The sequence below is a fragment of the Micropterus salmoides genome, unplaced genomic scaffold (genome assembly GCF_014851395.1).
Source record: "Micropterus salmoides isolate LMB-PRFRI ecotype aquatic unplaced genomic scaffold, ASM1485139v1 Ms_hic_scaffold_11, whole genome shotgun sequence".
NCBI lineage: Eukaryota > Metazoa > Chordata > Actinopteri > Centrarchiformes > Centrarchidae > Micropterus > Micropterus salmoides.
The window spans coordinates 24,556,284-24,571,609 of record NW_024040152.1 but is presented as its reverse complement, the minus strand read 5'-3'; the positions used below and the strand labels follow the sequence as shown (position 1 = coordinate 24,571,609).

The window sequence follows — 15,326 nt, the reverse complement described above, 5'->3', positions numbered from 1 at the left end:
CATCAGCCTGTCTACCTCTTCACTTGTCTGTCTTTCTTTTCTTCTGCATTTCATTGTTTTTCTTTCAATCACACATGCCCATTCCATCTCTTCCTCTTGAAAAGTTTCTTCTCTCAGTTCCTCGGGGTTAGTTGTCTTTATTGATCTAAACAATGCACGAGGAATCATGATGACGGTTGAACGAGACACCTGTAACCCCTGCTGGTCCTTTTTTGTATGCATGTCTATGTCTCTGTGTCCAAGATGAACTGCTTTCTAGCTTAAAATTCAAGATAAACCAGCACTTTATAATGCAGCAGTAAAGGACCTGTGCTTCCAGAGAAGACAGTGGCACTAACACGGCTTGTTTCAAATGACCCTCTAGCTCTGTGTTCTGTTACACTGTTGTGCAAGATAGATACAGTATATACATTGTGCACTACAAACAACCAGGGTTGGGGAGGTTAAAATATGTTACAGTTACTCTACCAAAATTGTATGTATATTTTACTTTCCAAAAAAACAATTCAAATGAAAACTGTGTACAGTGAGGTTAATTGATTATTATACATCTTATACAGTAACAGTGAAGCTAACTATCGGATTGTAATCACTAAGGCAGTAAGTGAGAAAAGGTCTTGTGTGATTTGGGTGAAGTGATCCTCTAAGTCAATCCAGATAGATTGGACTTCCGATTGCACCAACTTGCTATGGAGAAAGAAATAACAGTTACCCTAGTAATTATCCCCAAAAGAATCAGCTTCTGTTGCTTTGCTGTAAATTATGAAGACTATAAATCAGTATTAAAAACTTTCTCATTGATCATTTTTTGGTCAGACCATTTTACTTGATAACTACAAAGCTGAGTTTCCAACTGTAAAGTTACCATCTCATGTTCTTATTCTTTAGTACTTTCCAAGTTTAGATGTGTTGAATGCAGAAGCAAAAGAAATGCTGTTAATTTTTGTAAAACCTTTTTTGTATCCCAAACAATTTGAGCATTTTAGACTAAATTATGGTTCATAATAAAGCACTCAATCAATTTTCTTAAAAAAACTGTAAAAAATTAAACTGCCATCTATTGGTTGACTTATGTAGATCTGCAATTTTGCAACAAGCCTGATGATTACTGGAATATTTGATTTCAATTTATGTGATGGTGGATATAAGATTTAATCAGGTGTCAAGTTTAGTCAATGGCTTGTGGCAACAGTCACAGTCATCTTAATTTCTTGATAATCGTGAAATAAGACTGCTTGTAAAGAAAAAAAATGGTAGTTATTCTGTACAGTATGTACTTTTGCAGGTTTACCTTCAGGTTGCCGCTAAAAATCAAAATTATAGATTGTAGCAAGAGCTTATAAGATTCAATTGACTGCCACTGGCAGTCCTTTTTCAGGAACATTTACATTCTGGCTAGAGAGGGCAAATTGGACATAAGTAGCCATGGTCAAGCAAATGGATAAACATTTCTGGATGCTCCTACGAATGTTAAATATAGAGGTGCTTGGGTCTGTGCACCTATTCTGGCTTATTATAATAAATTATATGTAATTGTAGCTTCTGTTCTCTTTGTGTCTATGTGCACAAGAGTGTATGTTAGTAATAAGGCCATACTTAATTGGTTGACTGGTTAGTGGTGGGTTGTTGATTATCAGATCTCATATGAGTAAAATTTGCTCATATGATGAAGCTCTAACGAGGTTCTGTCTCAGGAGGACACTAAACCTACTCAGTTTGGACTGGAAGGGTTTAAGAACCCTTGTTACAGCCTAATGACTTTGTAAGAGGGGAGGATGTGGTTTGTACAGGTGAAATGAATAGATGAATGTGAGTGAGAGTGGGCTGTCATGAGGTGTCCTTGTTGGAGGATATGATGGTAATTAGACTGCTGTTTTCTCAGTGGTGTTTCAGCGATGAGCCTATTTAACCTCTTGCCAGTATGTGTGCACGCTTGTGTGTTGAAGTGTACTGTGTGTGTAAGGGGAATCTGTGTGAGAGTGTATGCATGTACCAGAGATTTCTGTGCAAGTGTCTTTGCATGAGCATGTGTGCGTGTGGCTGCCCTTTAGTATTTGCTGACTCAGGCTGGTTTTCCCTTTCTAAAAGTAAATAACCTTGGTCCGCCAAGCTGTCAGCTGGCCCCACTGTGCCCTCGTCCCAACATCTAAAGACGGCGAGAAAATCTCTGCTCCCTCATCTGAGCAACACTCTCCACAAGCGCATCCTCAGAGAGCCTGTACACAGCAAAGAACTTGTATCTTCAAAAAGCCACCTTCTGATGCACAACTGGTACAGTTTACATGCTTTTATTTTCTGCCAGCATTTTAAATTAATTCCTCTACATGCTGCTGCATGTTGCTTTGTATGTGTTGTCTATAGGAGAGACTGTTCTTCAACCAGAGGGCTCGGGTTCAAACTCACACACTTATGTTTGAGAAAGAGTATCATTTGCGAAACCTTTTGTACTGAGAGTGTGATGGCAGTGGCTACATTTTGTTGTTTTTCATAACAAAGCATAACGGCAGCCAATGGAAAAGCAACATCTCAATGAGAAAATTCCAATATTTAGTTTTGAAATCTATGCCAGTGGTTTCTGTACGGCCAAAGCAAACCAGGCCAGACCAAACCGAAATTTAGAAGGGGAGTAAAGTTGGCAACATAGCTGAGGTAAATAAAGTCAGTCACATAAGTGTTTATGTGTTTGGGTATTCTTTATATTTTTGGAGTAGTGTAGTTGTATATTGTTGAGCGATGATTTTATACACAAGACACTGAAATCAGTCACTCAAAGGCGAAATCACTGCTCTAAAAATTGCAGAATGGCTCATGGAAATTTGAAAAGCTTCACATGAATGTTCTTGATGTATCCATCTGCCTATTTATTTATCAAATATGTCTTTTCCTATATTATTGTCTGTTCAGCTTTATCTGGTCTACCTATCATTATATCCGTCTCCCCCGAAGTTGTTTTTCTCTCACTTTATCCCCTCTTGTTTTGTTCCTCTCTTCACTCTTTCTCTTACCGTCTCCCTCTCTCTCTCTCTCTCGCACTCTCTCGCACTCTCTCTCTCTCTCCCAAGCCATCCCCCTAGAGGTTAATCCCTCCGGTTTCAAATAGAGATAACCATGGCAACAGGCCACGGCTTTCGAGCTTTGGGTCTGTAGGACAAAGGCATTGATCAGGATGAAATAGTGTCAAGTATAAGCGCAAATCACACAACATGCACACGTGTACACACATTTGTGTGTTTGTATTGGAGGCAGAGAATCCACTAACCCCGACTTCACTGCTCAGTCACTCATATTACACTGTGTGAAAATCAACCAAGTATACATGTAGCTGCCATTGTTAAATCGATAACATTGTTAAATCTAACAAATTCCTGTAACAGGGTCTGTTTAAAATGATGAAGACACAGGAAGAAACAGGAAGATCATGAAAAATGGAATGAAAGGTAAATAAAACTTTAATAGCCATTTTGATATGACTGAATAAGAAATGAGAGATGCAGTTAGTTGAGCCTTGAAGGTCCAGAGTCACTAGGAAAATGTGTGAAAATAACTTATCACTTCAAGAACTACTGGTTAGTGTGCTTCAGCAAATTGAACCCCCAACCTCCTCCAGTACAGCTGCTCAGTGGCCTATCAAAAAAATATCCTTCCTGTCCAGGAAAGTAGGTGTGAATGTGTTTTTAACTGTGACACAAACAGCACATACAATTGGATAAAATCAGAGTTTGAAAAATAACCATTCAAAGTTGTGGTGGACATTCATACTAGATGTTATATTTCCTTTATTTTGAGTGCACGTAGGTCATACTTACAGCACACAAATTCATTCACACATACTCGCACACATACACATACTTGACCTTGATGGCTGGATTGCAGCGCGACAGATGTAGTGAGAAAAACAGAGTTGATGAAAAAGGTCTTTTATTGAAGTGTAAACCAGTATTCCTCTCCTCAAGGACTTTATAGCCAAGTTCAGCAGAAGGTGTGGGTGGACACGGACAGCTTAACTCCCCATAACACAGCCAAGTCAACCAGCTTGTGTAACATTTATAAGTACTGCAAGTGTTATATGGCCTTGGACGATATCACAGTCTCATTTTTAGACTTTTACTGCAGTGCAATTAAGATCAGAATAAGGTCGTAGCCTTTGCCTTAAAGCCCCTCATTTACACTCAAACATTGACTTTTCTTTGCTTGCTCTCAAGGGGAATTGTTTTGAAAAATCCACACACAGTCATCACCGAGGCACTGCGTAGAATTTAGAACTGAGATTAGACTTTTCCTTGAGTTTAAAAACAGCATTTCCCCATACTCATCTCAGCATGCATGTATGCAACATGACACGGCAAAAACATACTTTGGTCAGAATCAAATGTGACTCTTTCTTTCCGCTGAGCCGATGTGATTCCTGTGTCTGAGCCAGTGTTTTAATCACCGCAGCGCCGAGAGCACAAACCTATTCCTCCCCTGCACTTTTCGAGAACTTTTTTAATTTTGCAGTTTCCCTTTAATTTGTTTTCTCTCTGGCTGTTGCTCCTAACTTCATTTCCAAATAATTTGTCTGAGGACAAGCCACATGCCATTAGCAGGGGAAAAAGAAGCCGGAAACAAACAAAAAATGCATTCAATAAGTTTGTCTAAAAACTTTCTTTATTAATTTTCTCTTCCCTTATCCGAGAAAGTGCTTCCTCAATGATAATCCAGCAATCCAGCAGGCCTTCTAGTTTATTGCATTTTTCTAATGAAATGCTCTGATACAGACAGGCAATCAAGGAGCAATTCAGTGAAAGGAGAAGAGAGAGAGGGGAAATAGAGGAGGTAGTATGTGAGTCATTTTAGGTGCTGAGCTGAACTCGCTTTTAATCTGTTAGAATAGGTTGTGCAGGGTTACAGTGTTGGCTGCAGACCATGCACCCAGGATTGCAAGGTTTGAGTCTCGCTCTTGACCACCTGACCATTTCTCATCCTCACTCATCCCCACATTTCTTGTCGCTCTTTATAAGATACTGTCCAATAAAGCAAAAATATCACTACTGTGTAAAATGGTGACTTTAGCAGGTAGCTGTAGAGACTGATGAAAAAAAGAAATCCAACACAGACAAATTAAATCACTTATTGTCATTGCATCAGAAGAACAGCATAGAAACCACATGCTTTATGTGATTTTGTTTATCAGAGAAGAAAGGGTAGCACCAAATAACAAAACTGAAAGAATGTGAAAAACATCACTGGTAACTGTTTTATTTCAGATTTTTGCTTGAACAATGTCTATGATTGATAATAATAATCATAATAGCACCCAGTGCCTAAACATTTATGTTACCATTGATTTATTCCTTAAATCTGACTCAATTTTTCAGTTCAGATGTTTTTTTAATATTTACCACTACGTTTAATTCCATTGACCATTATTATTGATCACCTGAAAAAGATTGCTGGCATTAAGGACTTTCCAAAGCTCCTAATTAATTGTGTGCTACCTTGCCTTGACCCCTTACATGTGGTGTTCACATTTGGATATTGGATTTTCTATATCTACCTGCCACTGGGCCTCATAAAAGACACAGGATCCATTTTATAGTTCTATGCTGATGAAACAACACTTTACATTTCCCTAAAAACTGGTCATTCAGTGGATTACCCACAATATGGTAATTTATCCTCTTGGGAGAATTTTCAGTGTAATATTTTACTATCTCCACATGGCCAGAGGGATACAATCTTGTTTCCCTAAAGCCAATTGGTCAAATCATCTTAAACATCCATATTTCTTGCAAAATTAGTCCATGCTTTGATCTCACTCGTCTGTATTTTTACAATTGTGCTGCTCGACTTTTAACTTATTCCAAGAGAACAAGAGCAAATTATACTGATTCCTAGGTCGTCTGTTGGTGATAATTTAAAACACTGCATGGTCAAAATGCTGCTTGGATACCTTAGTTATTAGTTGCAGCAACCCTGAGACTCTCATGCAGGAGTCTCCTGGACAGGAGATCCTACAACTTGCATAATGTGGTCTTTAACTATGGATGCCTATACATATTACAACTGTATGCTGTACTTACATTTGACAAATCAATATCATTCCCTTCTCTTCCTCTTCTTATCTATTTAATTTTTAATGTATGTTTTAATGTGTGTGTGTATGTGTGTGTGTGTGTGTGTGTGTGTGTGTGTGTGTGTGCGTGTATATGTAGCTGACATTGTACTCTGAACTGCCATGAAATAGGCCTCACTGATGCAGCTTCAAAAGTAGACTGACACTCTCTCTCTCTCTCTCTCTCTCTCTCTCTCTCTCTCTCTCTCTCTCTCTCTCAAAAGCATCAACAGGGTGTGTACCTGTAGAGTCAGTCAACTCTCCTCCTTGGTTCCAGACTCCATTAATCATTTAGCAAGGATTTCCCTGAAGCCTGTTCTCTCCTCAGGCAGACACTACGACATCGAATGACACGGAGACACATTTATCAGACATACAGAAGATTTGTTTCAAACTCTCTCTGTTCTCATGAACGTTCAAGTCTACTCAAAGTTTTTTTTCTATTGTTCTTTAAAATGCACAAATTAGATCTGTGGAATGGGATGGACTATTATTAACTTGAGACTCAGGAAGTCTATGTTGCATTTCAACCTGCCCTCTAAACTCTAAATTGTTCAAGTTTTTGATCAATTTATGTTGACATTTTGAGTTTTACATGTTGCTCTATCATAGTTATGTCTCGTTTGAGTTATTATTAGAATTATTTAGAATTTCCACTCAAGGTTATTTCAGTTTTGCTTTGGCTCTGAGTGATTGTATTAAAATCCATCCACCTCACATTTTGAGGAGGTTAGTCTTTGTCAAATGTGAGAATGTGGTTGGAGATAAACAGCATGAGTGAAATTGATAGAGAAATGTGGCCCAGATTGAAAATAGCTAGAATTATTCAGTTAATAAATAACAGAGATATAAAGACTAGAGTGGTTTTGTGTAAATTTAGCAACAGGCTTTTCTCTACCAGGTCGCTCAGTGGGAATTCATGACTTGGACAAGGATTGGAAATATTGCCTGAGCTTTTATTGTCCTTTAACAAACGTATGCATTCATATGCACACACACATGCATGTGTGTGCACGCACATGTGTGTTTCTGTGAAGGCCTGTCTCCCAGATCATCCGTCTGCATTCCAGGTAATTAGACTGGCCAACAGCTGAGTCCCATTAGCCTTGATTACAGCATTCAGTACTACAGAAGAGGAGAAAGAGAGCTAGAGAGGCGGATGATGTGTGTGTACTGTACACACTGAGTACATTTTTAAGGCATTATGCCTGTTGTGTAGGCATTTGTGTGTGTAATCCTTGTACATGGGTTTTATGTGTTTATAGCCGTGCCTTGGCATGGTTAGTTGCCTTCGGTCTTGCACAGTCTAATTGAAGTAGCTCTTTTTCCATCTATGTCCATAAGCCATATGTGTTTTATGTTTTGTAGCATAACTCCTCAAAAATGTATTTTGCTTAATTGGCTTCCCACAGTGGAAGCTCAGAGTCAGCCAAAATTGTAATCTTAAACCCAAAATGGATCACAGGACTTGTTTCTGGTGGATCCTTGCAAGATAAGAAAAATCATATTTATTTCAAAGAGTCTAAATGCCACATTTGGGTTTTTGGCTGTAAAATGTTCATGATGAACCATAAAGAAGTAACAACAACCACATAACCACAGGAAATGACACTCACTTCTACTCAGCTGTTAGGAATCAGGCCCACACTCATAAGTTGTGTTTGTGTGGTCAGTCTGAAGAACAAACAGCTACATAAGCAACCTAAAACAGATGTAACATTACACTCAGGTCAGGATGTTGTTAGTCTATCTATGCATCTATTCATGCATAGTATCTTTTTTTCTTCCAATGGAAACTGATCAACTCATGAGGCATTTTGATCTGCAAGCCAAGCCAAGTTTATTTCATCTACCCAGGTTTTCTGTCTCTCTGTATGTCCAGCTCCACCCTTTCTCCCTCCGTCTAGCTTTTTCTCCACCTCTCTCTTTCTCTCTCTCTTCTGTCTCTGTCTGACTCTCTCTGATGGTTTCAGTGTCTCACGACTGGGTGATTGATTCCAGCTCTGGATGGCTGTCAGACGAGCAGCCTGCACACTGGTGTGCAGCAAGGACTGCACTCTGCTCTGACTCTGTGATGAATTACTGGCCCTTTAATACACACAGTAGGGACAGCGTGAGTGAAAAAAAGAGAATGATGGTATGAGAAAGGAAGATGCCATGTTAAAATTGCAATGAGAAAGAGAAGACAGTAGACAGCAATGCACAATGCAAAAAGGATTGAGGGCTATAGAGAAGGAGATGCAAACATGCAAATAAATGGGTAAATTGAGTAATAGCTGCATGTGTGACTAGAGAATGATACAGCTGTGTGTGTGTGTTTGTGTGTGTGTGTGTGTGTGTAGCTCCCATTATCTAGAAAGGCCTCTCTTATTACTTTAAATGAGTCATGCACAGTGTGAAGATGCAGGCAGTGTTGGAAGCCAGAGGGAGGAAAAACTTTCTGCCCGTCACAAAATTGAATTAATCATTGAAACATAGTCAGTCTCTCACTTTGTCAAGTCTGATGCCATTTCTTTCAATAGTCAGGGTTTCTTTGACACTTCAAAGCCACTAGAGAGCCACGTGGAAAACTATGTTTCTGCTTTTGAATATTTATGTTATTATATATTTATATGTAATATTTATTTAAGTAAATTAAGTATGCCATCACTTGAAAAGCTTCTAACCTCAGTTTTAATGATGCTTGAGCGTTAGCTCAAACCATTTAAAAGTTAGCTAAGCTGAATGACCTTTGTAGCCAATTAACCACAGACAAAAACCTGGTGTAGAATTTACAAAGTGCATGGATCAATCTTGGTATTCTCTTGTTCTGCTTGAAAAGTTACTTCTTGGATGTTTAAAAGATGGTCCATGCCCTTTTCATATTATTGCAGATTAAACCCAATTATCTGGGGACATACAATACACAAATACATAGAAAAAATAACCAACTCTAGCTCTTCTTGTGCTTAATAGAACATACATCCACAAGGTCTGGGAGCTCTTAATATGCAAAAACAATTCCATTACAATGGCCTTTTGGTGGCTACAACTAGAAACAATACTTCAGGAATACTTCATATTTACATTTTCTCCATTTTTATAATGCACTCAGATGAAGGTAGATAAACCCCTGAAACGTAGCGTAATGTAACATATTGTATACAAGCATAAAAGCAGAGTGATTTGACATGTGGGTTGTGTGTTAAAGAGGTGGTATTATTCCCTCTCCTTTATTGAGTTATATATCTTTTTTGTGCATGTACTAGGTTTGCAAAGTGAAAAAGCCCAAAGTCCACCCCAAAGTGAGTTCCCATCTCCCACAGAAAATACTGCTCTGAACTGCTAGAAAACAACTCGTTTGTAGTCCAGCCTTTACTTCCCTTTCTTGTGATGTCACAATGAAAATACGTGTCATAATGCTCGCTGAGCGACTAGCCCGACACGCCCTCAAAAACACCGGTGGAAAAACACTGAGCTGCAGCACACCTCTCCTCTCCCTTTGAAACACCAGCCGAATCAGCTGAATTGAAGCTGTTAACCGTCTTTTCGCGCCTTTCTCTGCTTCTGATTGGCTATTACCGGCCTTTTGCTGACCTGCTCTTCTCTGCTTCTGATTGGCTAGAAGTCCTTAACTAGGAACTGCACATGTGCAACTCCCAACAAAGATCATTTAGAGACAAGATGTATCACTCCATAGCTAAAACGAAGCCTTCCACACACAGGGTGAAAAGAGGAGCTGCAGCAATGTGCAGTATGACAAAAAATATGGTGCTTTTTGAAAATTAAACCATGTAAACCTGTTCTGGTACAACCCCTAAATAGGATTTTGAACCTGAAAATGAGCATAATACCACCTCTTTAAGATCCTTATAATTGAAATGTCTTAATGTACATCATAGGGGCAACTGATTACAATAACAACTTACATCGACATGTCTGTTTTTGTGCTACACAGGAGCAAACACATGTATATTATAGGCAGCCAAACTCCATGCCTCCACCATGCACACAGTAATATGAACTGACCACAGACTAAATGATGAGGTAATCAGTATCCCATGTTGATTTCATTGGGCCTCTAGTCATCATGAAGATGGAGAAAAGTGTATATCTCCATGGCTAATGAAACCCTGGGGATTTCAGGGTTTAGGGTTCATAAAGTATTTATGGTATGTTCATTAAGTATTGATTAAGCCATTAGAGAGCGTTTAGACACCCGGACAATCATTATGAAAGATTAGGACTTGGCTTGAGGAAGAGGAAGATGGAGGAAGGCAGAAATGTGGAGAGATAAAGAGGTTTGGTTAGGGATGAATGGAAATGAAGAATACAGATGAGGATGGTGTGAAGAGGAACATGCAAGACACTGAAGGGGGAAAAGAGTGTGGAGAAAAGAGGGAAATAAAGGAGGAGGGAAAATCTGTTCTTTAAATATTAATTAAGCATTCAGATAGCATTTTAGACAGTAAGGCAACCATTATAGGAGATTAGGTTTTAATCTGAGGAAGGGGAGCGATTAGGGAAAAGAGGAAAGGACAGGAGGAGGAGGGCGAGTTTGAGAAAAGAGGAAGTTGAGGATAGAGAGGAGGTGCGCGGAAGGAGGGTAAAGGAGAGGGAAGAATAGATGGATTAAAAGAGGAAATGAACAGGATTATGTGTAAAACAAGCTTGAAAGGTAAGAGGAAGGAGTCAACATTTAATGAATAGAAAGTCTAATTTCCCTAATCATATACTGCTTCTTAGGAAAGTTCTCTGCTAGTTGTTTTCAGCGCAATTCTCAGCCTATGTCTTCACTTCATTTTACCTCATCTTTTCATCCATCCATTTTCAATACCCGCTCATTCCTGTTCCGGGTTGTGATGTGTCACTTGCGAGGTGAAGTGTTGCTATTTGAGATGCAAGCGAGATTGCAAAGAAATGTGACATTCAAGTACTGTCTCACCTCATATTCATCCATCTAGCATACAGACCCAGCCGGTGTTTTTCACAGGTATTTAGCCATTGCTTTGCCCTCTCTTTGCCCTCTAGCTCTTCAGCAGGTGTTGTTGCATTGCAGGGTAACCAGGAAGTAGCATGATAAGAGGTGCAGACCTGCTATAATGATGCAGCAATGAGGTTTAATGGGGCTGAAAACGCAGGCTGACTGGCTGGCAGGCAGGCAGGCAGGCTACACAGTCAGGGAGAAGCACAGTTGGTGTGAAGCTGTTTCCAGCTCATGACAGATGTTGCTGAGAGTGAGAAAGAGAGAGAGAGTGTGAGGGAGAGAGACAAAGAGACAGAGGGACAAAGAGACAGAAGGGGGGGAGAGAGGTGAGTCATTTGCAACATGCAGAGTGAGAGATCACTGGGAAGTAACTTTGTGAAAACAGCAACTTTAAGCAAAGTCAAGCAGAGTTTATTCACATGTGGGTGCTCCACAGCACTTTAGTTTATATCCCAGAAGTACTTGTGCAAATAAATGTGTTTTACAGCCAACTGTTTCTAGAGGTGGTGTAGTGAAGGGTAATGTGATTTCAGTAACCCACCATGTTACCCCTGTTGATTTTGTGCCCATCTCATGCTTGATTTTCCTGGATTCAGACAATATAAATGATACAAAGAAAACTAAGGATTTCCAGGCAGGCACATACATGAATTATAAACAGCAACTGGAGGCAGAATCCCTCTTGTTCGCACAAATCTGCATTCATTCTCCTTGTTACAGTAACTGTAAACTGTACGGAAAATGCTGACCCACTTTTTGCTGAAAATGGGAAAACTACTGTGAGATTTTGTTGAAGACATATTGTTTTTGGATGAAATTAGCTTGTAACCGCATTGGCCACAGGGATAGGACATCTTCTGTTTTACCATTTAATCTGACAGAATTCTGTCGGTGATGCCTCCATAGATCGCCAGAGGAAATTCTGCTACACACAGAGTACCTGTGGATTGAAAATAGAGAATCCTTTGTGTCTAGATGAGCATATTATTGTTGATAATGACAGCGTCCACAGCCACAGTTAGAGTTTAAAGCACAGTGGAGCATAGCTTCAGGTGTGCTCTGGAGCTAATTTGTTTGAATGACAGAAACTCAAAGACTTGTAACTTTAAACAGTGTGACATAGCGATGGATGTGTTTAAGTTTCTCCAGTGATTTCTCCACTGAATTCCTGTAACTTGGATGTGCAAAGGTACCTTCATTAGCCTTAGCCCTATTGGCTTAAGACAGTGTTTCATTGCTGGATCTTCTCTTGTGTATTCACAGTTTTGTAAACCTTAAAGTTCTCCTTTTCATTGTAAAGGTTTATCACAGCAACTGGGTATATAAATTCTCTGTTTGTCAACCCAGGTCTTATTAAGATGCCGTTTCCCATCATTTTTTGATTGTGAATATCACAGTCTCACTGAACTTTTAATCACTGTGTTGCAATTTATCACTGGGCATAAACATGGTACCATGAGGCATTTGTTTGGTCTTTCGCAAAACCAGAATGTATCTTGATTTCATAAACAAAACAAAAAAATCACTGTATATTTTAATATGGTCTGTGTTGTAAAGAATATTGTTTACCAAGGTCTGAGGCAAGTAGAAGGCCTTGATAAGCTCAGTGATGTAACTCTTTAACGAAGATGAAATGACAGGCTCCTCAGCTATTACATATGACTCTATGCCTTTGATATTGCCGCTTCCACCTGTCATAAATGCACGCACACAAAAGCATGCATGCACATGTAAAACATTACATTCAAAGCCAGTTGCCCTGTGTGGGAAGACAACTGTGCCACTCTGTGTATTGGACAATCTGCCAAAGGAAAATCCCTGCTGACGAAGTGAGATAATTAGACTCAGGGAGAAAGGTAAAATATTTCAGACTTCTTCACTGGAGCTGTTCTGCTTATTCTGAGTCACTGATTACATATATGGATTTGGTCACAGTCAGCCAGACTTGGAACTCACACTCAAACAGTGTCTGGTTCATGCAAAGGAAAATCCTCCATGGATAAAGGAAATATTTATGCTCAAAATGAGTCACATAGGGCAGCTTTTTTTGTCACAAATTCACATAAGTATTCACCCACCATCACACACATACACACACACACACACACTCACACACACACACGCACACACACACACAAATATCGTTGTTCACCATAGTACTAAAGTGAAACTAAGCATTCTTGATTCTTACCATTTAGTGTGAAGTGTACAGCATATTCATTTTTCCACAGCAGTGGAATTAAATGTGCGGTGTCCCGTTCCAGCAATGCGCAGTAGTCAATGTCAGTGTGTTACTGCTGCTTGGGTATGTGCACGAGAGATGAGAGGGATAGAACAGATGTGAGACACTACTGTTTACTACGAACAACTTTCTGATATAATGTGTCGGAGGCTTTCCAGGGACTTCTGAGCACTCATCGTAATACTATGTATTGTGAATAAAAAATCTGAGTGTTGGACTCCTTCAAGAGGTCTTGTATTAAGAGTTATGTCCGAAGCCATAGTGCATACATGAGCATCTTTACGTCACAGAGAGGTACATCCAACACAGCTATAAACTCTCATGAAGCATTGAAACATCACACAACCTTTTACAGCATTTGCAGAGGCATTCTGGGGAACTATGTATCCAAATAGTTTTATGGAAGTATAAAGTTATGTTTTGAAATCATGTAGTTATTATTTATTGAAATTGTGTTGCACACATTTTTTCCATCTGTCTTTAAAACCAGCACTGTAGTTATACCGCACACCCACATGCACAGACAAGCTTTGGTCTCCTGTAGAGAATCATTTTAATGGAGTGCTGCTAATCAGAACAAAATAATTGAAGTATACTAGTCTAACTAACTGAGAGGCACATTAGAAGGATGGTTTCTCATTCCTGTGAAAAGATTTAATGCACTCAAGGAACATCTATGAATCCTGAGGGGGTTTCCTTATTGCTTCAGGGGTTCTGAACGTAGAAACGGTGCTCTGCCTTTTCAATGAAATGTTTATTCCTCTTTTGAGGAGAGTTTGCCACTTGAGTTGAAGTCACAGATGTTTTGCAGTAGGATTTAAGTCATAAATATGGAAATAAAGAACTTGAATGGCACTGCCTTAACCTTTAATGTATTTACTGCTGCAAAACCAGCTTTTAGTGGATGGTCATATTAAACTCCTATTTCTCTCTCTTCTTCTTTTGAGCATTTTACAAACTTAACAGAAGTGCAAAGTCTAGCTTCATCGTGCTGAAATGAGGATCTATCCAACATCTGAATTGTTCACCAGCCAGTCCATTTTCAAATTTTCTTTAAGGAGAACGTGTGTTTATTGTGAGACCCAATACCACTGATTGTTTTCAAGGTTTCAGAGAAGCATTTTCCATCAATGCCCAAGTCTCTTGGACTAAACTAACACTTTTCTTTTCATTTCTTTTCTGGCTGGCATTGAAACTTATGTGTATACAAGACAAAATGAAGTGACGATAAGTATTTCCACATCTTCTGTCCCACCCGACAGCAACAGGAACAGGACCCCACCAACCTTTACATCTCGAACCTACCGCTGTCCATGGATGAGCAGGAGCTGGAGAACATGCTGAAGCCCTTTGGTCATGTCATTTCCACACGGATACTAAGGGACGCCAATGGCCTGAGCAGAGGAGTCGGCTTTGCTAGGTATGCACTAGGAGAGAACCACACATGCACAAACTGTCACTTACACTTCTCCAAAATTCTTGTATTCTATACGTATCAGTATGTGAGTATGTGAGGAACTGAGGTTAGTTTTCCCTCTTACAGCTATGATTTTCTGTAGCTGCTGTCATTCCAGGGTCATGAAACAAATTTTACATATCAATTGATGGTCACATCTAAATTGATATAAATGTAGGCTTTTGCTGGACAAACTATAATTATTTAACACAAAATAATGTAGATTTATAATTATCACACTATGGTCCAGATAATTTTTTTTAGATGCATGAGGCAACATTACCCTGAGTTGACTCCCTGCCATTTACAACCAAAGGACTTCTAGCCACACCACATTCCTGTTGCCTTGGCCCTGTCAACCTCGCCTGTGTGTGTGTGTGTGTGTGTGTGTGTGTGTTGTATCTCTGTGTGTGGTCTTCTCAGTTGCACCGTGGAGTGTGCCAGTGATTAGAATGCAGTCATGTCTCCATTCAGGGTCACTGGCTATGTGAAGAAAACCCAAGACACACACAGAGGCATGCATGCTCACATGCCGCACACACACACACACACACACACACACACACAC

At 39.5% G+C, this 15,326-nt stretch overlaps 1 protein-coding gene across 2 annotated transcripts in view; it reads left to right on the top strand.

Annotated features, from left to right (window-relative positions):
* Window positions 1–15,326, top strand: part of LOC119897908 (RNA-binding motif, single-stranded-interacting protein 3-like) — a 132,349-nt gene that overhangs the window by 75,243 nt on the left and 41,780 nt on the right. For both annotated transcript variants that reach the window (XM_038711943.1, XM_038711944.1), the window contains exon 5: window positions 14,565–14,722. In XM_038711943.1, coding sequence (XP_038567871.1) covers window positions 14,565–14,722 — 158 coding nt within the window. The remainder of the gene's footprint in view (window positions 1–14,564; window positions 14,723–15,326) is intronic.